Source organism: Coturnix japonica, chromosome 20 (assembly GCF_054131305.1).
Source record: "Coturnix japonica strain WE chromosome 20, WE-NBRP24, whole genome shotgun sequence".
In the NCBI taxonomy this organism is placed as follows: domain Eukaryota; kingdom Metazoa; phylum Chordata; class Aves; order Galliformes; family Phasianidae; genus Coturnix; species Coturnix japonica.
In genome coordinates, this window is record NC_140682.1 from 8,491,188 (window position 1) to 8,515,530 (window position 24,343).

Consider the following 24,343-nt stretch of genomic DNA (forward strand, 5'->3'; position numbering starts at 1 on the left):
CTGGATCTGCCACGAGTGTCCCTTCTGCCTCTAAGAATATGTCCTAAGTAGGATGTGAACACTGCTGGCACTTCCTCATTGCACGTGCTTGGAGGATCTTCAGTTCTTGCACATTCAGGATGTCTGTCAGTGACTACGAGGAAATTCTCAAGTACTAGGAATTCCATGAAACAGTTGGAACGGGTAAGTGTCATCTTTGTACAGAAACAGCACGCCTAACAGTCTGTCTCACCACTCTAGAATTAATCTGAGAATAGATTAACAGCTCTTGTCAGTTCTCTAAGTCAGGTTTCATTTGTATAAATTTGAAATTCGTTTTTTAAACCAGTTGGAAATTGTAATATTATATTAGAGAAGAATTCACACTCAACTTTAAGCATCTGTGTTTTGATTTGTAGGTGGTTTTGCCAAGGTAAAACTCGGGCGCCATCTTCTGTCTGGTGAAAAAGTTGCACTAAAAATCATGGAGAAAGTTACTGTAGGGGTAAGCCAAAAGGCATTTAAATATGAGAATATCTTCTGTTGGAGTTGTGGAGTTCTCAAGAACACGGGGGCAGGTGGGATGGTACATACGAATGCAGCCTACTGGTCCCATTGCCTTTTGAAAGATGCTGTAGAGCTGGAAAAAGTTTAACAGAGCACCACAAATCTTGTTGCTGGTTGTTCAGAGGGCAGTATTCTCTGGCTTTAAAATGGAGGAAGTTATTACATCATTACATTACATTACATTATTGTTACATTATTACAGCAACTTTACCAAAATGCCAATGAAAATGCTGAATGTTTTACTTTTCATTTTTCACAGCTCTGTTTCAGAATTTCTATGGGAGTGATGTCAGTCATTGCTGAGTTGATGTTGAATTGTGTACTGTCCCATATGTGCTTGTTCTGTTCCACAGCAGTCAGATGTGGTACCTGGTATGTCACAGTAGTTAGCGATTTCATCACTTGCTTTTATGGTCTCTTAAGGATGACTTGCCTCATGCTAAAACAGAAATTGATGCCATGAAGAACTGAAGTCATCAACATGTTTGCCCATTGGATCACGTAAGAGAGACATCAAAGAAATATTTATAGTCATAGAGGTAAGAAATAGTTTCTGCTTTCTGTGCTGTCTTTCTTACTTATCTTTCTCTGATACTCTCTAAATGCATTTTCAGATAACCTTATCTTACAGGGAAGCTGTTTGATTGCATTGTTTCTAAGGACCGCCTTTTGGAAGAGGAAGCTCCAGTCTTTTTTTGACAGACTGTTTCAGCAATTGCTTCTGTTCACAGTCAGGGTTATGCCCAGAGACCTCAAACCAGTGAGCCTGAACTGCAGTCAGTCTTCCATAAATAATAATGAATGTGTTTTTATTTTTCTGTTGGCAGAGAGAGTTACAGTACTCCACTCCATTCCAGTGGATTGCAGGAGAGAACTGAAGGGGGGAGAAGTAACACAAAGTAGAACTCATGGGTTGAGATAGAATTATGTACTGAGATAGAGAAAAGGATAATAGTTACGATGAATGCAAAAGCAATTGCTCACCACCTACCAATCAGTGTCCAGTTAGCCTCCTAGTAGTGGAAGAGATTTACATGAAGTTCTACCCCCTTCAAAACTCCTTCCACAATATGTCATATAGTATGGAATATCCTTTGGCCAGTTTAAGTCAGCTGTCCTAGTTCTGTTCCTTCTCACTTCCTTGGGCTCTCAGCTGAGATTGACTGTGGCTCTGTACAACGCTGCCTGGCAGCAACTGTAAGCATCACTGCGCTATCTCCATTGTTTCTCTAGAATGAAAACGTAGTATTATATCAGACACTGAAGAAGATAATTCAGTCCCAGCTGAAACTCAGACAATAACTTGTGCTTAGGATTCTTTCCCTACAGGAAATGTTAGATATTTATTGCTATGTGGTGTTCTGTAGCTGAGCTGGATTATGTTATCCTTGAAGAAATATCTTCCTCTGAAAGGGGAGTAAAACATGATGCTCCTAATGAGCGGAGCAGAGACACAGATCTGATCTGAGTGTTGGTTTCACATTTTTGTGATGCTCTTTGCTGCAGTTTGTATCTCGAGAGAAGCCCTTGTGGTGTCAGTCTGTTGTGTAACCTGCTCTCGTTTTGTGCCTCAAGGAAGAGTGATCCTTTAAACAAATGGTGGCTGTACAGAGGGTATGGGGTGAGATGCATTCCTCTGGCCCCATCCAATGGATTTTCTGTCACAAAGATCATTCTCCCCAGCTTCTCTTCTCTGAGTGGGAGCTTCAGCCCCCTGCACAGGCTGGAGGTCATCCATAGAACTTGCTTCAGAGTTTGTTTCAGGTTGTTATCCTTCCTGGCCAAAAACCAGATACAGTATTGTAGATGTGGTCCAGTGAGTGTTGAAGCAGGAATGACTTGTCCTGGTCTGGTTGTGCTGCTTTTTAATGCAGCTGATGATCTTGTTGTACTTCTTTTCTGTCAGAGCACACTGCTGGCTTGCATTCAGCCTGTGGTCTCTCACCACTTGTCCTCCTAGTCCCCAGGTCCTTTCCAACAGATACAAGCTAGTATTTCCCACCTGGGATATTGGAAGATGGGAACTTGCCAGCAGTCAGTGAAGATCTCTGAGACAGCGAGAGCGAGCGAGCTTTGAGTAGACTGGGAACCACTGTCTACAGCAGGAAATAAAAGAAGAGAAAAGATGTTTCCTTGGGCACTTGGGTGGAAATCATTCCTGACTGCTTTCTCATCCACCGGGAAAATCTGCTGATTGACAATTTGAAGCTGATAGACTTTGGACTCTGTGCAAAGCCAGAGGTAAGAGGATGTGTTAAATCAAATACAATGTGCCCCCAAGTAATGCATGTTTGACCACCATATGCAACAGGGGCTTGTCCAAACAAACTCCTTAAAATCAAGCTGTTTCTGTGGCTGACATGTCATTGCATCTTGTTTGGATTGGCCTGAACTGTATGAGAGTGGTTAACAGATTGCTCAGAAGCACAGGTAGATAATTTTCTCTAGCTAGAGTCCCTGTTTTCATAGTCTAAGCTGTAGATAATCTTGTAGGTATATCACCTGTCTTATGCAAGGGTCTCTAGTAGGAGCATGGGGTTGGTGTGCCTAAGGAACCCTCTAAGGAACTGCATGTAGGATGAGATTGTGGATAGAATAAAATGACTTTTGCAGGTGACGTACAAATCCTGTGATTGCATATGCTTGAACTGAATTGTTTCTTGATCTTCAAACTGATTTCCAGAATCCTTTATTAACATGTAAGATGGGTGCTGGTAAGAAAGAATGGGAAGACTGCCTTACTGATTCCAAGAGAATTACTTGTCCTCAAATGATTTTTCTGGCCAAAGTTAGAGCCTCTCACAGGTAATCGAGACCAACAGGCTGTTGTTGCACAATCAACAGGCACAATCTAGATGATCAGCTGAGGAAAATAAAGCATCATGCCAAGGGTACTAGATAAGTGAGCAGCTTGAGATCTGCACATTTATGTGATACTCATGGTTTTAGACAATATTTGTTTAGTGAGGTCACATTGAATGAAAACAAAATCTAAGATTAATGAAAATATACAAAGGAGAAGAAGCCTCTGAGGCTTCTGAAGTGTTATGACCAGAAGACATAAACTCTGTTTTTGAAAGAGCAATTTGCTCTGTTAATTATCCATCATTTTTGTGCAGTCTGTTTTGTCAGACTTGTCTTTAGCTTCCAAGTTGTATGTGAAGACTTGTTTGCACTGTAATGCACAATGTACGAAAAATTGAGAGATGAAAATGTGAAGAGTTTTTCTATCTTTGATTTCATGTCTGGAATTTTGGAACCCACTACTTGCAGTTGTTAATCTGTCCAAACTGGTCTGGTTTGCAATGCCCTCATACTTCTTGAAAAGCTCTGCTGTTAAAGGCAGAACAATTCCTACAAGTGCCATGGCCCCACTGTTGTTCTAATTCTTGTTTCTTTGTTTTCCACACGCTGCTTTTCAAGCCTCCTTTTTCTTTACAGTCCAAGTAAAAATTGCACTGTGAGGTGTCTGAACTTTGTTGTGCCTCTACATAAAGAGAACAGCAGCAAAGCCTGACAGGTGACTGTGCTGACAGCTCTCGTAGCCAGTAACACGTAACTGTGCTAAATCCCTTGTGACGGCTTTGATTTCATTTTTGCCAGTGAAATCCTTGTAAAAGGAACTGCAGCAGTGTGATGAGCTAAGGTGAAGATGCTGGTTTTAGTAGTGCTCTAAGCTGAGTGGAAGGGCAATTGAATGAGGGTTATATGCTTTCTGTGGACAATAAGGTTGTGGTGCTGCTGGGGTGGGTCCAGAGGAGGGGCCACTGTGATGATCAGAGGGTTGGAGCAGCTCTCCTATGAGGAAAGGCTGGATTGTGGCTCTGGGCAGCCTGGTCTGGTGGTTGGCGACCCTGCACATAGCAGGGGGTTGGAACTGGATGATCTTTGAGATCCTTTTCAACCCAGGCCATTCTATGGCTGTACAGTTCCATACTGGAACAAATATAAAATGCTAACTATGTAAAACATGGAGTCAAACCTGTGTGATTTGTCCACACCAGGAGGTGATTAGAAAACAATTTTTTAAGCTACAAATCTGCTTGCTGGAAAGGAAAAGAAAACTACAAGAAAAAGGGAAAACCTTTCTTCCTGAAAATAGGAAGAATAATGGACCTGACATGAAATTTGGGTGAAGCTGCCTGATTTTATGAAGCTATTCCCATTATTTTCTTGGTGCTGTGTTTCCCAAATGAGTGGTTTCTGGCTGTGCTGCAGCACCAGTCTGCATGTGAACATCAGCTCTGTTCACCATCTGGGAAGATTAGGACTTCCCTTCTCCCACCAGCACCACTGAATTACAGTTACTCAGTGGTTAAACAAAGGAATCCTTAAAGAAGGGTTTACAGCTGTCATGTTATCTGAAGTGCTTGGGGCATTCTGATGCTATTAAGCTCTATGTATTAACAAGTTCAAAAAGAAAAGGTAGGCATCTGATTGTTGTGACAGTTTCTAAGTTATTTGGAAAGCTGTACCACCCAACCACTCCTTCTATTTGATGGAGGTGACAAAGCTCAGTTTAATTTCTGACTGCTGTTTAAATCCTGAAGCTGGAGCTGGTTCCTGGAGCAGAAAAAGCTCGGAAGCTGTCCCTCCTACAAGCAGGCACCTCTGAGCAAAATATGACATCTCAGTTTCTGATGGTAAGGTCAGGAGATCTGATTCCAGCGTCTAGCTTTCGGCTTCATGCTATGTTAGTGGGACCTTTGGCATCTAGCACTGACCAACAGCAACTGACAGGCTGGTAACAGTGCACCCCAAAACAGTTATGTGTCTATTTATGTTATGAGGGAAAATTGCATTGCATTGAGATTTCCTATTTTTACACTTTGCAGATCTAACTCGCTGCTGGAAGAATCCTGTACGCCTTGTTCACACCATTTTCAATGAGCTGGATGAGTCTGTTGTTGGCATTTTAATACCATTGACCAGGCAGGCAATATGTATGGAGTATTTGGCTCTCTCTACAGTCATGAATGTTTGAGTATCTTCAACATGTGGCTCATTGCTTCCATTTCAGGCTGCCCAGAGAAGCTGTGGGTGCCTGTCCTTGTTGTTGAAGGCGAGGTTGGATGGGTGATGGGCAGCCTGAGCTGGTTAGTGGGCAGCCAGCCCATGGCAGGGTGTTTAGAACTTAATGATCTTGAAGGTTTCTTCCAACCCAAGCCCTCCCGTAAAGATGAGATGAGTTCTCCTAAATGCGCTGTTCTCCATATGATTATAATTGGAGTCTAGATGGATGACTTAAACCAGACTCCAAACTTTTTGATGGCCAAAATGAAATGAAATCAATCCTTTACTGTGTCAGTAGTCTGTAACTAGAGCCCATCAGGTAATTCCCAGCCTCCTGCCTGTATCAGTGGCTGCACACGGTGAAAAAGTCTGATGGGATTTTAACCTCTAAAATGTTCCAAAGCAACCAGAGGGTGAATATATTCACTATGCAAATACCTGCAGGAATAAGCTTGTCATGTATGTCCTCAGGTACCACAGTAGTTAATGGTGGGACTCAGTAGGTCATGCTGAAAGTTGAGTCTGCTGATCTTGAAGGTCTTTTCCAGCCTACATGACATTATGCTAATATTTTTGTATTTCTTTCTGTTCAGCTCCCCGATAACCTCCCAACCAGCCCCCAGCCGACCCCGTGGTGAAAAATAAAACAGAAACCTCAGTGACGCTGGCATGGTCCCCTCCGAAGATGCAACGCCCCATTCCAATCGATGGCTACATTGTGGAAGGCAATAAACTAACTGGCTTCACGTGGGTGAGGTGCCACGAGTCTCATGTCCCCGTCCCAGAGTTCACGTTGACCAATCTGTCTGAAGAGGCTGATGATCAGTTCCGAGTGTCTGCAGTCAATGCGCATGGACAGAGCCCGTCTCTGGAATTCCCAGGGAGCGTGCACCTTGGTAAGCACAAAAACCCCAATGGAAATGGGTCAGTGTGAGCTGAGCAGCTGTTTTGGTTCCCTAAAGATGTTTCCTTTGACTTTAAGGATAGTAGTGCATTAACACACCAAAGGCTTTCCTTTATTCCTAGTTCTCCTGTCAACCTCCAGCTACCACTAAAGTGATACAAGTTCTGTTTCTGTTACAGAGACATGAATATCCTTATCTTTTGATATCACACATGTGCAAGAGGCAGAACTTTCTGTAACAGATCTTAAGCATAGAAGTGCTTCTTCCAGCACTCATGCAAAGGGAGAAGTAGAAATGTACCTATGATTTAATCTTCCATCTCTAAATGAGATACCAGACTTGCATCTAAAGAGCATTAAGACATCCATGTTGTTCTTCCTCAGAACCAGTCCTGGCTGTGAAATCCCCCCTAACAGCTGGTGAAGCTGTACCTGGAGGGGATGCCATGTTTACTACTGATCTTACAACAATGTGTTGCAGCACTTGGTACCTCAGTGGTAAAGTCTTACAGGAAAGCGAGACCTGCATCATCAAGAGAACCCAAACTACTCACAGCCTAATGATAAAGAACGTCACCAAGAATGATGGTGGAGCAGAAGTGAAATTTGTTGCCGAAAATGTTGATGTCAGCACCAAGATGAGAGTGAGAGGTGTTTGCTTTGATCCTTCTCCTTTCCTCTTACAGTCAAGGCATAGTTGCTGTGATCTGATGATTAGAACTGGGGCTGCAGGCATTCACTGCCTGTACCAAATACCTGAAATTGCATCCCATGGACTGATGTGAGTCCTGGTAATGACCTAAACATGATAGCACTGAGTGTAGGGTAAGCCAGTCTACCCAGCTGCTTGGTATCTGAACCAGATTGCTTCATGCCAGCTGATGAATGTCTGCAGTTCACAGCTCTTGGCCAGTGCATTCAGTCAGCAGGTTTACCACTGCATGACCATAGAGCAGTACTTTCAGCTCCAGGTTCAGACAGCCTTTCTGATTGCACTGGAATAGTTTAGAAGTAGGGGAGCAATCATTCCAATAATATCTCTATCAATCAGCTTTGCATGACAAAATAGAACAAATAAACATTCATTATGGAAGGACCTGTTTGTCATTGGGTGGAAACCTCTGCAGAAGCATGTTTAGAGCATTCTTAATCAGTAGAAGGAGATGTTTGGTTGATTTTTACTTAGTAAATCCGGCAAGAAGACCAAATGAAATATCTTGAATTGCTCAGCACTGACACAATGATGAGTGCAGGAACAGAAGGTGATACTTTTTCAGAGATGTTGCAGCAAACATTGACCACGTTAGCCTGATATCAATTGAACTAACGAGGCCTTTGCTCCTGACAGGTGCTGCAGTGAGATTTACCAATAAGAGCAAAGATGTAGAAAAGATCTCCGCTCGGCTGCGTGAGGAAGCCAAACTGCAGGCTGAGCTTTCAGACACAGGCGCTACTGTGGAGTGGATGAAGGATGGGAAGGAGCTCAAGGCCAGTGAAAAATATGAACTGCACATTGTGGGGAAGAAACACACCCTGAAAATTCACAACGTCTCAATGGATGATGCTGTAAGTTGTCAGTGCATCTGTGAGGGGGATAAAATGCATGAGTTTGCATGATGAGGCTCTTCATCATCTTCTGCTGGCTTGTCACCCTTGTTGATCCATGGAGAAACAAGAAAGGCCTAGAGTAGTGTATGCACTTTGGCATTGGAGAGCTTACTTAATTGCTTCTTCTCAAAGAACAAACTCCAGAGAGTCATGGAGACATCTCCAAACAGAATTGAATAATGGGACTAAATTGATGGAGAGCAGAACTTCCTGCCACGGCTTGTCAGCTAGTCTTAATTTTGCTTTTCTTCTCTCTGTCATGTTAGCATAATATTTCATACTGGCAGGTCTGCCCAAAGAATTAAATGAATTAGCTGATGGACGTTTCCATGTGCTTTGCACTGTAATGTGACTATCAAATGAGTAATCAATGCTGTTATTTTAAAATCTGTGTTGGCAAGCTGTAAGACAAACAGCTGCTGTTGGTAGCTTGGTTACCGCAGAATCAGCTTTCGTGTATCTCATAGATAGGGAAGAGACCCTTAAGGGTCAGCTAGTTGGGCTCCCTTGCAATGAACAGGGGCACCGCAGCTCCATCAGGTGCTCTGAGCCCTGTCCATCCTGACTTTGAACATCCTCAGGCTCACAAATCTTATACCTATGCCACACACTCGCAGTATTTCACCATTCAGCATCACCACTTGTATCTTCTCTTGCTGTAAATCAGAGCGAGCTGGTAAATCATCTGCTGTGCGGGTCAGCTGTGTCTCTCCCATGGGCATCACGTGGCTGCTGGGAGGCTCTGAAGAGCTGCAGCCAGAGGTGTGTCACCCGCTGGGCCTCGTGCCCAAAGGAGCCCACAGGAAAGTGTTGTTGCAGTTTGTCATGCACTGCACTGCCATGAGACTTGACGTGCCAGACATCCTCTGACACGTGAGCTCCTGCATCCAGGCAGGACATCTGAGACGTCTCCTTCAGCCTGACGTGGCTGCAGTTTCACACTGGTTTTACTAAGGAAGGAGAAGGCACGTGGATGAAACTCTTTTCCTGCTCTTCCTGGCATTAGCTCATAGTACAAGTAAATCACTGTCAGGTCAAGCCTGGAGGAATAATGCTTGTCACTGACCTGTTCCTGTTCAGGGTGGAGCTGGAGGGTAAAATAACACAAGAAATTGTCATTGAAATTCAATATCTGTGAAATTCAGCTGGCTGCATTCACAGAACCTGGCGTTAAGATCTGTTTTCTGGTTTCTATCTTGAGCCTATTTTCCATAACCCAGTCCTCATTTATGAACCGAAGCTCTACTGAAAACCTTTCGCTGTGTATGCTCATGCTGCAGTGCAGCTCTTGTGACCTTTAACAGCACATTCAAGTTCCTCTGATCACAGGATCCTTAAGGTTGATTAAGACCCTCTAGTCCGACTGCTCACCCATCTCCACCATGATGCTCACCATCAGCTAGCTAAAAACTCAGCAGAGATGATAGATCAAGCCCAACACTGGATTTGGGATGGCTAGAGATTCCTAAGATATTGAAGGATTGCTTGCAGGTGGTGTTGGCTCAGGTATTCACCCTGCATCCCACCTCCCGTTCTGTTTGGTTGAGAATCATGCATTCTGCAATTTCACTTTGTAATTCAAAGCCCCTTTCTTTATCTGTTAAAAAACTGATCTAAAACAAGCCGAGAAGACTCCGTTGGAACTGGTTGATGCAGAACAAAGGCATCCCCAAAGGACAAGTTGCACTGTTTGATGAACATTATTGGATGAGAGCTAAGCTAAGATTTAAAAAGTTCTGGGGCTGTCTCTGAGCATCAAATCCAGAGGAAGCCTGCATGATTCCCTGAGAATGGATACCTCCTACTTTGGTGTAGGGTGAAGGGAACACTAGCAGTAACTCCTATCACAAAATGTCACATGGCTCAGACAAAATGCCATCAAGAGGGCTTAATTAGGAGCACCAAATGGTCACAAAATGGTCTTAGGGCAGGGAAGTAATCTATCTATGTGATACTGATTGATGCTATTAGTTCTAAACAGCTTGACTCTAGAGGGACTGTTCTTCTTTGGTCACCTAGTTTTACAAGAATAGATGGCTCCTGTCTATTACAATTTTTAATGCATTATTTGTTCACTGATGCCATAAATGTGCCTGGCATAGCAATTGGCCTTGGTATATTCAGTGACTGAAAGCAACAGTTGTTGCTCTAAGAAATGCAATGCTAAGCTAGGTCTGCCTGTAGCTGACAGCCATCAGCTTGCTCCTCAGGCAGGTTCTGTCTGGATGGAATGAAGGGCATGAAATACTGATGTGCTCATCAAACGCTGCTTGTTAGCTTAGAGACAAAGTGTTGAATAGGTTTGTTCATGCATTGCAAACACGTTACTTATCTGCCTTCATTTTAGCTTCAGAAGAACGTGTGCAGAATACAGAATTGATTAAAAGAAATAAGAACTGTCTGCATAGAACTTACTCTTTCCTTACACAGGAGAATCAAGCACACGTTTGTATGTGAGTACCTCCAGAGGTGAAACTCAATCACCCAAATGTAATGAGCAGAGACATTACAATCAGTTCTAACTGTATCTTCATGCTGTGCTGAATAAGCCTGAGTCAGGATGTAAACCACTTTCTCTTTTTTTCTTCAGATGAAGCCATTAATTTTGTCAGCAAGCCCAAAACCACTTCAGAAATATCAGTCAGTCCTTCTGAAGACCTGGAGCTGGTGTGTGAGGTGTCAGCTGCAAGCGGAGCTGTCGTATGGAAGAAAGATCAAACAGAGGTGAAGCAGGACCAGAAGACAACCATCATCTCCAAGGGGATGCACCACAAGCTCATGGTCAAAAATGTGACCCTGAAAGACCAAGGGAGCTACAGCTGTGAAACAAAAGATGACAAAGCAACATTCCAAGTGAAAGTCAGAGGTGAGAAAATGCTTGGAATCCCAGAGATAAAGGAACGCTTCATTTTGTGTGTCTTGCATTTGGAGGATCAACTGACAGCCTCTCTGGTGCAAAACATTTTGGCTATAGGACTTTCTTGGTCATCTAGTATCATAGCAACACTTTTCTACATGTGATTTACATCCAGGAATGAATTACTGCAACAAAGGGGAGTACAGCTGCGAGGCTGCTGGCTAGAAACTCACCTTCAAGATTCATGTAACTGGTAGGAAACACGTTTTGGTTGATATTCTTTGATTATTCCCTAGTCTGGCTGTGGAAATGTCTGTGTGAACGTGTCCTCTTTATTCTGCCATGAAACTGTTTTGAGAAGGATGAAAAGAAATGCTTACAAACGTGCAGCTAAAATGATTATTTGTTTTTAACAATATTTCATCCAGCTCTTCCCCTGCAATTACTTTTATCATCATCAATTGTCCATGGATGTCCAACTGTGATTTGTACAATGTGCAACACTGCTCTACCAGTTGATATTTCAACAGTACTATTTACACAGACGTCCTTTTCTGCTCCAAATCCACACCAGCCATGGGGGAGGGAGTAGGTGAGCATCTTCCTCCATTAGCTTGATCTAAATCTGACAGCTTCATCCAATCCAGGGCTTCTCCAAGACCTTTGAAAATTCTGTTACTGTTGAGGAGACAGCAGGCTTCTGGGCTTAGGTTAGAATATGGTGCCCTGTTGATGGGTCCTGAGAGTGTCCAAGCCTTACATGGAGAAAACCATCACTGCTCTTAAGATGTTTTGCAAGCAGGTGAAACTTGATTGAAGTGTGGCAGTGATGCTTTCTGAGATCTCTGGCCCCTAGTTTTTCTAGGCTTTTTGTTTGCCTCTTAAGATACAGTGAGCTGCTCTTAATTGTGGCTGTGTCCTTTGCCACGAGCATACCTCTGAGCACACAGTTATTTTGAGCTCCTCTTCTTCCAGTGGCTCGGATGAGCAATTCTGAGAGATATGCAGAATGGGGATGGCTGTGCTGCTGCTTCCTATTCTGTCTTAGCTGTGTTTTTCCCTTGCAGGGCACAGTTCTCTGCCTGGGCCCAAGTCTGTGTGGGTCTCTCCATCCACAAAGCTGCTCACCGTGCAGGCGGCACAGGCTGAGAGGAGAGGCCAGAGCAGCTCTCCTGTTGCAACACGGAGCAGCAAGATACAAGTGGAGGAAGGGCCTGCAGCTGTACTGAGGAACTTCAACGCAATCATTGATTTTCCATCTGAAAGATAAAGAAAGAGGAATTCCCTTTCCAGCCCCTACCATCATTGTTCGGATGATTTTTATTGGTTTATTTTTTGTCCATTATATCTTTGAGGATTCAACTAACACACAGTTGCCCTATGGCCTCAGTGGAGCCACACAAGGTGCCTTTCCTTCCTGGTTGGGCAGGCAGTCACAAGATGCAGAAAGCCATGCTGGCGTCTATCCTGTTCTGTGCTGGCTGTACATGGAAATCTTGGGGTTTTCCAGATTTCAGGGCCATGTGCCTGAAACCAATTGTGCTTCTCCTGTAAGCAGAGCTGTTGGTCAGACTTGCTGGCACTAGAAATTAAAGGTGGCAGTGAGCTGAGGCCGAGGAGGTGTTAATGTAAGAGTCAGGGATGCTTTTGAGCTTCCCTTATAACTGTACGGTTCCTCAGAAAGCAGTTACGCCTGCCAGCTCCTTTCCTGTCCGGCTGTGGAGCCTTTGCTCACATGCTCCGAATCTTGCTTGAAATCATTGAGAGGAATGTAGCCAGCAGGACTTGAGGGCTGAGCTGTAGGAATGGAAGCATCCTCTGCTGTTTGAAACAGAGGGTGTTTCTAAGCTGTGTTTCAGCAGAAAGCAGGCATTACCAGGAACAGGCAACTATTGGCAAGGGCTCGGTGCAGCTCTTCCCTCACCCTGCACCACGACTGACAGCATGCTCTGTTTTCTCTCCAGACCAAGTTCTTCCAGAAAGAGGAAGGAATCACCAGCTGGCAGTTGGCGTTCCTGCTTCTGCCTGGGCAAACCATCCCCTGTGGCCAAACACCAACTGCAGAGCAGTGCCAGGGAGCCCTCTGAAGTAGAAGTCTTGGTCCTGGCAGGTAAGGGTGCAAATCCAGCTTTCAAAACACTGCTTGTCAGCAACACAGGTAGAATTCATGCTTTCAGTGGGCTTGTACCTCCTTCTGGCATTCAAGCCTGTGCCTGACATCTTTGGTTGACTCCTGTCTTTCCCAGATGAGTCTCACAAGCTGCTTGAAACCTGCTTGACAGGCAGCACCAAGCCTTTGCCTCCTTGGACAGTGAAAGTTTGACGCTAAATGCTGTGTATCTACTCTTTCCAGGTGAATCGATCCCTTGCCAATACATGAACCCACCAGCAAGTTGCAATGATGCACGTTGTGCTTCCATCAATGGAGTGCAGTTAGGATGCATGAGTCACTGCAGTTCCAAGGACAGCCTTCCACGTGACAGCAATGATGGAGAGAAGGATGTTTGACCTATTCAGTTTTGAGCCCCTCCCTGCAAGAAAACCTTGCGGTTCTGGAACATCTTCAGCTACGAAGGTAGTGAGGGGTCTGGAGCACAAACCTTACGAGGAGCTGCTGAGGGAACTAGGATTGTTCAGCTTGGAAAAGAGCAGGCTCAGGGGAGACCTTATAACTCTCTATAACGTCCTGAAGGGAGGTTGTAGTGAGCTGGGGTTTGGCCTCTTCTCTCGTGTGATCAGTTATAGATCTAGAGGGAATGGTTTTAAGCTGTGCCAGGAAAGATTCAGGCTGGACATTAGGAAATATTACTTCCCCTAAACGGTATTCAGGCATTGGATAGCACTGCCCAGGGAGGTGGTGGAGTCACCGACCATGGGAGTGCTCAAGAAACGTTTGGATGTTGTGTTGAGAGGTATGATTTATCCGGGAAGTATTGGTAATGGTTGGACCAGATGATTTTGTAGGTCTTCTCCAACCTTGATAATTCTGTGATTCTGAGCTGAGAAACTTTTCTTGCTCAAGTCCAGCTTCCAAGCTTAACCACCTACAATGAAGTTGATGTCGTTTTTCTGGTAACCCTCAAGACAGTGTCCGCATTTACCCAAAATCAGGAGGTAACCAGCTGCAGTGAAGTGAGCAATTTCAGTGCCTATTTCTGATGGTGGCAATGAGTTCAAAGGTCACACTTAATTGACGGTGCCTGTTTCCATTCTGACAAAGGATGTAGTTGCAGCTGACTTCCCGAGGCTGCCATACGTGGTGGTGACGCAGCCTTGGGCTTCTGCGTTTGCATGACTCCCACCTTTCCTTTCTGTGTCTTGCAGGTCAGCTGGTGCTGGAAGCGGCCGGTATCTGAGTAGGAATGAAGGTGAGTGCAGGAGCAGCTGCTGAGGGGAGGAAGGAAGTCCATGCTAATGAGCTCTGAAGCATCTGCAGGTCCAGTACGAAAGGAGGCAGCAGTGATGCAGGGGGCTCCCCAGCAGGAAGCTGTCTGATCCAAATGCTTGCTGAGAGTTTGGAAGCCCAAGCCCTTATGGTCTCTGTAAGGGTGGCTAGTAAAAAGATGTTAACCAAGATGGTGGTAAATAGTCAAAGATTATTAGCAAAGGAAAACTGACCAATGTTGATGCCTTGACCAGAAAGCTGAGGCAGTCTCAACTGGGGAGCAGTCTCCAAGAGATTCTGCCTTAGTGGTGGTCAGCGTTTAAATGAGGTGAGGTCTCAGAAGAGGTGCAGTCGAGTTCCACCCCTTCTGGGAGCACAGCTAGATTACTCTCACCTGTGCTCCCGCAGCTGGCCCAACACTTGCCTCAGCTGATTAATCAGAGGTTCAAGGTGTGATTTCCCATACAGTCTCTAAGCTGAAGGCAGCATCTCCTTGATCTGATGGTGGTGTGCCTGAGTGAGGGAGTGATCCAAGCTGGATGCAAAAGAGTCATCTTAATTTCTCTCCTATTTTACTTCAGATGACACCTATTGGGTGTTGGTTTCTTAAAATTTGGATCTAGGAGGTGGCCTCTCCCTTTGCTTCTGGTGAAAGCACAGATGTGCAGCAGGAGTAGAAGACAAAGAGGTTTTCTTGGTGACAGCAACACCAATTATTTGATTCAAATGTAGAACTGTGATGAAGATGGTGAAGAACAGATCCGCCTCAAAGACATGCTTGATCACATAAGGAATGAGCATGTGATCCAAGACAGTCAGCGTGGCTTTAGCAGGGGAAGGCCATGCCTAACCAATCTGGTGCTCTTCTATGATGGAGTGACGGCATTTGTGGACAAAAGGAAGGAAACTGATGTCATTGACCTGGACTTGAGCAAGATCTTTGACATGGCCCTCCACCACATCCTTATCTCTAAACTGGAGGGATGTGGATTTGACAGGTGGACCACCTGGTGGATAAGGGATTGGTTGAAAGGCCACAGACAGAGGGTGGTGATTCATGGTTCGATGTCCAGGTGGAGGCCGATAACAAGTGGTGTCATCCAGGAGTCTGTCTTGGGACCAGTGCTTTTTTACATGGTTATCAGTGACACCAATGATGCAATGGAGTGCACCCTCTGCTGTTTGCTGAGTGTTACGGCTGATGCAGTGGAAGGAAGGGATGCCATTCAGAGGGAGCTCAACCGAGAGGTTGGCCTAGGTGAATCTAATGAGGTTCAAGACAGCAAAGTGCAAGGTTTTGCACTTGGGCTGGAGGAATCCCAGGCTTTTCTACAGACTGGGAGGAGCAGTCCTTAAGAGAAGCCCCGCAGAGAAGGACCTGGGGGTCCTGGTGGATGAAAAACAGAACGTGAGCCATCAGCGTGCTCTTGCAGCTCAGAGAGCAAATGGTCCCCTGGGCTCCATCAGAAGAGGGGATGGCCAGCAGGGACAGGGAGGTGATTGATCTTCATGATCCTTGAGGTCCCTTCCAGCCCGGGCCATTCTATGATTCTGTGATTACACTCGCTGTCAGAAATAACGGCAGCTGAACAGAAGCTTGTTTTTTCTTTCTTTTTCTGGCTTTGAAGGAGAAGGGGTGGAGCAAGGGGAGACCCACTGGTCATTTGTCACCTCATGAACAGGATGGATTCTGCATTCACTGTGAGAAACCTGGGCTGGTAGCATGGGCATGTTTCAGGCTGGACTCTTCTTTGGCTGCTTGGTTTCCTTTTGGCTACAGGGAGACAGCTGTCTAAAGGTGTGTTTTCAAACCCACTCTCCAAAACCATGTTTCATTGTTGCAGGTGGTTCAGTGTGCTCTTGCAGTGCAGATGCTGTAGTTTGCTGTAGAATCTGAATGGTTTCTGTTCCTAGGGGAGGACTGGGAGGAGGTAGTGAGAAGAGAATTCAATGCCTAAGGGGAGGGGAGATCGGGGATTGGTGGGAGAGGGAGCCAATAGGAGGGAGAGAGGAGTTGGGCGCAGGGTGATGGTAACACCCCTTTGTGATGTCATAATGCCCCTTTGTGACGTCATAATGCTTCTTTGTGATGTCATAATGCCCTTTGTGATGTCATAATGCTCCTTTCTGACATCACGATGCCCCTTTCTGACGTCACGATGCCCCTTTGTGATGTCATAATGCCTCTTTGTGACGTCATAACATTCCTTTGTGACGTCATGATGCCCCTTTGTGATGTCATAATGCCCTTTGTGACGTCATAATGCTTATTTGTGATGTCATAATGCCCCTTTTTGACATTATAGTGCCCCTTTGTGACATCATAATGCTTATTTGTGACGTCATAATGCCCATTTGTGACATCATATCACCCCTTTGTGATGTCATACTGCCCCATATGAAGTCCAGGCAGAGTCAAAACTTATGGACCTGCACGAGGATCACTTTCAAGACAGTGGCTCTGTTGCTTCAAGCTTATTTGCTTCGTCCTGCCGCCACTCTATTACCAAGTATCAGCAACCTCTTGCATGATTCAACTTGCAAACGTTTGACACTAACCCTTGTGTTTCTATTCCTTCCTAGATAATTTGAGCCCTTGTCAACCCCAAAGATCCAAACCAAGTAGTGATGTGCAGTGTGTTTCCATCAATGGAGAGTTCTTATTAAGCCCAAATCGCTGCAATTCGGATGACAGCCTTCCACATGGTAACAGTGATGGACACAAGGGGCTCATCCACGTTCATGCTCTCATATCTCCTGGCTCTGCTGAAGCTCCTGACCTGAGCCTGCCAGACACAGCAGTCACCTGCCTGGATTGTGACCCAGCGCCTTTGCAGTGCTGCCCATCCCAAGCACAGCCCGAGTGCCCCAACAGCAGCACCACCATGCAGGAGCAGGTCAGCATCAGTGAGGTGAAGCTGAGCATCTTAGATGGGGACTTAGAGTCAGGCTGCCAGTCCCAGGCACCAGGCAGCAGCACCAGCTCTGAGCCACTCTCATCTTGACAAGAGGAGTCCCATCTTCACCCTTGACCTCTCAAGCCCTCCTGTCTTTTAATGAATAAAGTCACTCTCATGCTCAATCATCGCCTTGGCTGCATTCCGAGTCTTCATTCACAGGGATTGGGATGAATGCAACAAACAGCAAGGCAGCTCAGCTTGCAACACTCTGGCTGTGGGGTTCATGCAGGCAGAGCTCTGGGTTCCCATTTTGCCTGGCTTTGGGATGTCAGCAGCAAGATCTCTACCATTTTGTATGGCAGCAAATTATCTCTAGCATCCAGGTTGCTGCTCGTGATAATCCCAGTCTTCCTGGCTGTCGCTTTGTGATACTTTTCAAAGCCTGTGGATACTCTTTGATGCCTTGGCTGCTCCCTAACACCTCTGTCCTCCTGCCATGTTGACTCATGTCTCCCACTTTGAAGCTGGCTTTGCAGATCATCTCCAGCCCTGTCATCATCACGCTGCAGCAGGAGGTGCTCACCTGGCCCAATGTCTGGCAGTGCTGCTTGTTCTGCAGATTAGCAGCTGCCTCCTCATCTCTTCAGCTACAGGAGTTTTTCTCAGGGCAGTTAGATGCAGTCATGCTCCTCTGGATTTGGTGTGTTAAATCCATGCTGCATGGCAGCAGTCAGTGCAATACAAAGGTGTTCTGTGTGCCACAGCATTTCTCCAGGGGCTGCCAAAGGTAGAAGCACAACACAGCACCATCCTTCTGACAGTAATGTCTGTGAGTGTTAGACGTGTGAGCACTGCATCATCCCCAGCGTGTCAGTGCTTTTCCACACCAACCTGACTCTCACACTCTGCACTGAATGTAACTCTGCTCTTGTGGAGACAAATGCTTTCTGTCACATCCTCCATCCCTGCAACCATTTGCCGGTAGGCAGCTCTTGCAGAAGAATCAAGCAGCAGAACCTTTTGCTCACCCTACAGCATGCAAATGCTATGAAAGCAGAAATAACCTGGCATGCTCTGGGTCTGCAAGGCTGCACAGATGGGAGAGGTAGATTGTGTTTTTGCAGTGGAAGTTTCCAGTATTTTCAGTACATAGTGTAGGCCCTAACTGAATGTATAACCCTCTTGTAAAACAGCTGTATAAGTAGTTTTTGCACCAAGAAAGTTGCTGAACAGAGTTAAGTTCAGACTGGGGGCATTCTGACATGGGGAGAATTGAGACAAGCACAAGATAAATACACAGGGTGGGTAGAGCCCAGCACAGCACAGAATGAATGTACTGACTGTTGGAAACATCGCCCTTCTCTCTCCGCAGAAAAGTACAAGGCAGACCTAAAAACAAGAGGTTGGTAATTGACCTTATATGGAAATGAATCCGAGCAACAGTCTGGAGGAGTGTGTGAGCCTGAGATGCTCAACCAATGAGAGCCATGAGAGCATCACCTGCATTGGGTTTAGGGCATAGAACAGAATTAATGTCACTGACTGGTGTGCAATTTCTCCCTTGCCAACAGGGGATGTGCGCGCAGTATTACAATAATGAATAAGCACTGCTGCTATCGCTGCCAGCTTTGCCTAACTAGAAATCTTTGACTTTGAGAGTTTCTCACACAAGGGGAGAGGGTAAGAAAGTAAAGAGGCACAGAAAACTAAGGGAAACTGCTCTTCTTTATCTTATCTATAAAAATTGATACAATTGATGCTGTCGTGCATTTTTTTATTATTTTTAATTTTTTGCCAATGTCAGTTAGATTGTTTTAAAATATCCACACACCAAAATCTGACTACCAAGCAAATTTAATGAAAATGAAATGAAGGTGAGTTAGCGGAAAGCACAAGGCCATATTATATCAGGCTCTAGCAAATTTACAGGCAGTCACTGCACGAAGAGGTAGATTTGAGTTGCACATTATATGATTCCCACAAAGATTAATGAAATCTGAAGCTTTCAATATATTTCCCCTATAATCAAAAGAGAACGGATCCCCAGGGTCTGTCCCGCAGACGTCCTTTCCGTGGTCTCTGCTGCCACCTGCTGGCCAATACACGGAACTGCCATTGTTGGGCGTTTGGTGCCGCAGGAAGCACAACGCAGATCTGAGTTCTGACCGGTCTACGCAGCAAATCCGCCAATCTTTATTGTGATAAGCCCTCCACATGGCATTGCACACGCACTCGAACACGCAGCAGGCATAGATTTCTCCTAACTCCTCGAGGAGCAGGCAAGCAGAACAACTGAGCGCAGCACTGCTTGTGATTGGGCCACCCCCATCATAGAGATGTGTGTTAGATCTTTTACCCACCCCTGGCTTTTTTGGCTACAAGGGCACACTGCTGGCTCATGGTCAATCTGTCGTCCACCAGGACGCCCAGGTCCCTCTCAGCAGAGCTCCTCTCCAGCAGCTCTTCTTTCTGCTTACACAAGGAAGATAGTCTTGTCAATGCAGAGAAATGAATCACAGAATCACAGAATGACCCGGGTTGGAAGGGACCCCAAGGATCATGAAGCTCCAGCCCCCCTGCCTGGAAGGGCCACCAAACTTCCATGTTTACTAATGAAATAAATGAAATAAATGACAAAATTTCCTTTCAGAGAGTTGCATTCACACCTTGACTTAGGTTTGTACAGCTTGGGCATTTGGTCAGACGTGTACTGAAGTCAGGTTTTTCTTTGATTGAGAAAGCATTGAACTAGTTCCTCATTGATGTACAGTTCCTTAGAAATGGAGTAGTCCCCACTTCAGACCAGCTCCTACTGGATCCCATTTCCTGAGAGTCCCCCAAGAAATTCTGGAGGAATCAGTTTGCTTTCTAATCTACCAACTGTCTGATACTTTCAACACCTTGAATAAATTGCCAGTTGCTGACTTGTTTCTTTTTGTAAATCTGTTGATGCACGCACAAAAAATGGATCAGAGCACGGGGTCTTATCTGGAGATGGGAAAACAATTGGATAAACAGAAAATTGTTATTTGCAAGTTTTGCAGATCTGTAAGTGGCTTTTCAAGAGATTGTACCACTTCTGCACATTGATTGTCTGACAGTTTCCCTATGATTTTACTTAAAAATGAAGAAGCAATGAAAAGCTCTGTGCTCTGTGGGTGTGCATGGCTGGCTCTGCCCTTCTCATAGAGGGGAAAATCAACATTTTCACCCCTGGTTCCTACACTTAGATAAAATCCCCTCCACTTACCTGTGTGGAAACAGCCTGACCTCAGATGGGGTGAAGCAGCTTCTATTTGTCCTTTCCCATTATTGAGGGAATAATCTGTATTCTTTTATCGTAAGACGAAAGGAAATTTTGGATGAGGGAAGTACCTACAACATGTAGAGACTCTTAGGAAACAGAAAAATAAAAATAATAAAAAAATAAAAACAGTATCACAAAGAAAATCTTGAAAAGAGCCAAATAATAAGGGAAAATAGCTGACTGCTGCAGGTGCACTTTGAAGACCCACAACAGAGGAAGCTGAGGTCTCTCCTTCTTGTCCCTTCACTGTTTCTCAGTGTGCCTCATTGTGCCCAGGCGATGGCTTTTTTTATTATTTTACTTCTGTTATTACAGCAATTCACCTGCCAAAGAATTTAATTTGCTATGGAACTATATAGAATATCAGAGGAAAGACAGTGACAGTGCATGGACCCCCTTCTCTCTCCTCCTGGTATCTACATGTGCTGGAGAACTTCGCTTTTACCATAATATGCCTTGAAAGTGTTTGCAGCCTCATGATCTTTCTGGCTCTGCACAAACCTGCCTTCTCCAAGAGATTTTACTTTGAGATGTTGATGGCAGCTTGTAGTTTCCCCTTTTGGGAACCCTACTTGTCCTGGGCATCCTGATGTCTGAGTGGAGTCAGTCCTTGCTCTACAGCATCTTTCAACACCAAATATGCTGACCCCACTGCCAAGAGAACATTTCCTTGTAAAAAGCAACACAAAGAATTGAAGTCAGGGGTCATATTTGATATGGTCAATAAATCCATCCCTGGCTGACTTTCTTTATTAAGTTTCAGACATTTTTAATGAAAGAGCTATAATCCCTGTAATAAATTTTCTCTTGGTTTTCTATGTATTCAGATCTTAGTCTATGAAGAAGTAAAAGTGAATACAACTGAATTTACCATTGAATTGTAATATTTATTTCTTCTTCTGGTAGTATGTAGCAAATCATCTGTGCCTTACTGACTTCCTTTACTGACTGTGTTGCTAAATATCCTAATGGAAATCTCTTTTATTTGTATTTCTTTCTACTTTCCCCTGTTAAGGATTTCATGGCTGCTCTCAGGTCACCGTGGAGCCTTTTGTACTCCAGGCTGAACAGCCCCAGCTCTTTCAGCCTGTCCTCATAGGAGAGGTGTTCCAGCCCTTGAATCAGTTCTATGGCATGTATCAGTGACCTGTACATGCTCCAACAGGTCCATGTCTCTTCTGTACTGAGGACTCTGCATCTGGATGCAGTACTCCAGATGAGGCCTCATCAGCACAGAGTAGAGGGGCAGGATCGCCTCCTTTGCCCTGCTGGCCGTGCTTCTTTTGATGCAGCCCAGGATATGGTTAACTTTCTGTGCTGTGAGAGCACACTGCTGGCTCATGTTCAGCTTCCCACCAACAGGAACCCCAGGTATTTTTCGCCAGGACTTTGCTCAATCCTTTCAGGCATTTCCCTTCCACTGAAAGCTTGATCCAGGATCTTGCCTTGTTCATGTGCACGGTGCTTTCTCACTTCATTGTGTGCACGGTGATTTCCCAAATAAGTCCAGATTTGCAGCATTTCCTTTCCAAAAAGAACTGAAGGTGGGGAATAAAGTGGGGAGGAGAGAGATAGATTCCAGCTGTATCTGCTGATCCATCTTTGCCTCATAGCAGGAAATAATCAAACACCTGTCTTAGTTCCTGGTGCTGTTCAAAGAGGAGCTCCTCATGAAAGATGAATTTCTTCCTCAAGTTCTATTGATCACAGTACCGGTCTGTTTATCAGTGTTCTGTTTTGGACCCCTCACTATAAGAAAGATATTGAGGCCCTAAATCTTGTCCAGTGAAAGGCAACAAAGCAGTGAAGGATCTGGAGCAAAATTAAGCTGGGCAGATCTTTTTTTTTTTTTTTTGAGAACCAAAGCAATAATATTTTATTTTATTTCTTTATTTATTGCTTACATCCCACTGAATGCAGCAAGAATATTCAGAAATATAAGTGTGAGGTGCCACTTCTCTCTTGCTGGTGCAAAAGCAGATCAAACCTCTGCACATCAGGAGCAAAAAGAGACAGATTTTGCAGAGCACTCCATAGCTGGGACTGCAGGAGGGCTCAGCCTGCTGTGCATAGCAAAGTTTCTCTTGTGTCCCTTGTCTCACTGCAGCTTTAAGGAATTCCCGAGGGGAGCTGCCTTAATAGCAAGTTGTACCACTTTTAAAGCTACATTTGTATCGCTCACACAGCAAGAGCTCTTGTCACATGGAAGCCATCGAATGAAAACACTGACGTGGCAAGAGAATAAGGCGAGATAATGAGAAATTAAGAGCATGAAAAGTAAATGCTCTAGAAAAGCTGACACTTCATAACACTTCAAGTGAACACTTGCCTGAATTTCAAAGTCGACCGATAAAAAATTATTTGCTTTTCTTATGTAACAGAAATAGATAAAGAATTCTGTTTGGATAGGAAAAGATTCCACTAGGCTGCAATTTACGTATGGATGCTCAATATTTAAGGAAATTGATTCTTTTACTTTGTAAAAGTGCTGTGCGTCACAGGGCAACCATGGGTCCTGTGATCCATCCTGCCCAGCCCCACAGCACGGGGCTCAGCTGTGACCCAGGAGCAGCCACCATCCTGTCCATGGCAGGGTGACCCTGCGCATGCCATCGTGCCCTCCACCAGGCCATGGAAACTGCATTTTCTTCTTCCCCCCCCCATCCCCAGAATGATAAAAGACAGACTCCATCAAGTCAATAGAGATGCTCCTGTTTCAAGGTGTGCAGAAATTCCCACCCTGCAGTGGTTTGAACAAGGACTGGTGACACGAAACAAACGGGGCTGCAGAAAGCAGAAAGAAATTGGTCTGTGCTTTATGGGGCACATCCTGGAGCTCCTCTGAGATCCGAGTTCAGCACCAATGGGATCATGCAGAGAAATCCTTAAGTCCGAGTTCAAAAGTCGTTTCTTCAGTGACCAAAGGGAAGTGAGAGCGCATAAGGAGAGAATACCACTCCCAGGGCTCAACGCAGCCATTCCCCTGCAGCATTTGAAGCACGGACTCAGATGTGAATGATCCAAATCCTTTATTACAAGTTCTCACATCCATTATAAACCTTCACAAGTTTTTTTTTTTCTAACATATCCAATCAGAGCCGTGAGTCCCTTCTTCTCCTTCCAGAGGTGTCCTTGGTTCTCAGGCTGTTGATCTGGCTCCACAGCTGCTGCTCTGAACAGCTTTTCTTGTATTCCCACATTCCCCCACGAGCCCAGCGCGGGGCAGGGCAGGATGGAGCAGGGGATGCTCCAAGGGACCACAGGAGAGGTAGAAGAAAGCTCCAGTGTGAGACCAGGGCCTCGTCGGCCCCCTGAGCAGAGAAACATGAGCAGGGCAGCTGGAGAGGCTGCGTCCTCATTGACACTCCTGGGCTGAGCCTTCAGCCTTCTGAAGGGCTCCAGCCATGCACCATCGTTCTCTGTAGGATTGTCCTTCAGGTGTGCAGCCGTGGGGGAGTCGTGCAGGATCAGGGTCCAACCCGTCCACACTCCGCTCCTGGCACAACCATCTCCATCCTCACCCATCTGCAGCCCTTCCCCACCCCACTGCAGAGCAAAGTGGGTGCCCAGGGAAGAGCAGAGGGTCAGCAGACGTTGCAGTTGGGATTCAGAGATCTCTGCAGGGAAGCTCAGGGTGAGCCAGGTCAGATGCGCAGCTCCGGCTGCTGCACAAACAAAAGAGAGTGGATTTCAGAGTCTTGCTGCCAAAATGCTCCCCAAGAACAGCAGGGGATGCCCAGCGCCAGGGAAGAGGGGACCCTGCATGGGGATATCCCAGAGAGCGGGCAGGGGACAGACTAAGACAGCAAGGTGAGAGGAAGGC

At 45.3% G+C, this 24,343-nt stretch overlaps 1 protein-coding gene and 1 long non-coding RNA gene across 2 annotated transcripts; both read left to right on the forward strand.

The window, feature by feature from the left end:
• Nucleotides 1-4,210: 4,210 nt before the first annotated feature.
• Nucleotides 4,211-7,160, forward strand: LOC146757572 (obscurin-like). The gene is made up of 3 exons (XM_085520687.1): nucleotides 4,211-6,455; nucleotides 6,848-7,114; nucleotides 7,150-7,160. Exons 1-3 carry the CDS (start codon nucleotides 6,245-6,247, stop codon nucleotides 7,158-7,160), a joined length of 489 nt encoding a protein of 162 aa, XP_085376813.1. The 5' UTR covers nucleotides 4,211-6,244.
• A 660-nt stretch (nucleotides 7,161-7,820) lies between these two features.
• On the forward strand, nucleotides 7,821-13,034 carry LOC146757573 (uncharacterized). Its single transcript, XR_014936106.1, has 5 exons — nucleotides 7,821-8,029; nucleotides 10,662-11,181; nucleotides 11,357-11,520; nucleotides 11,996-12,332; nucleotides 12,893-13,034. It is a non-coding gene; the product is annotated as an uncharacterized LOC146757573 (long non-coding RNA).
• The last annotated feature ends 11,309 nt before the right edge of the window (nucleotides 13,035-24,343 follow it).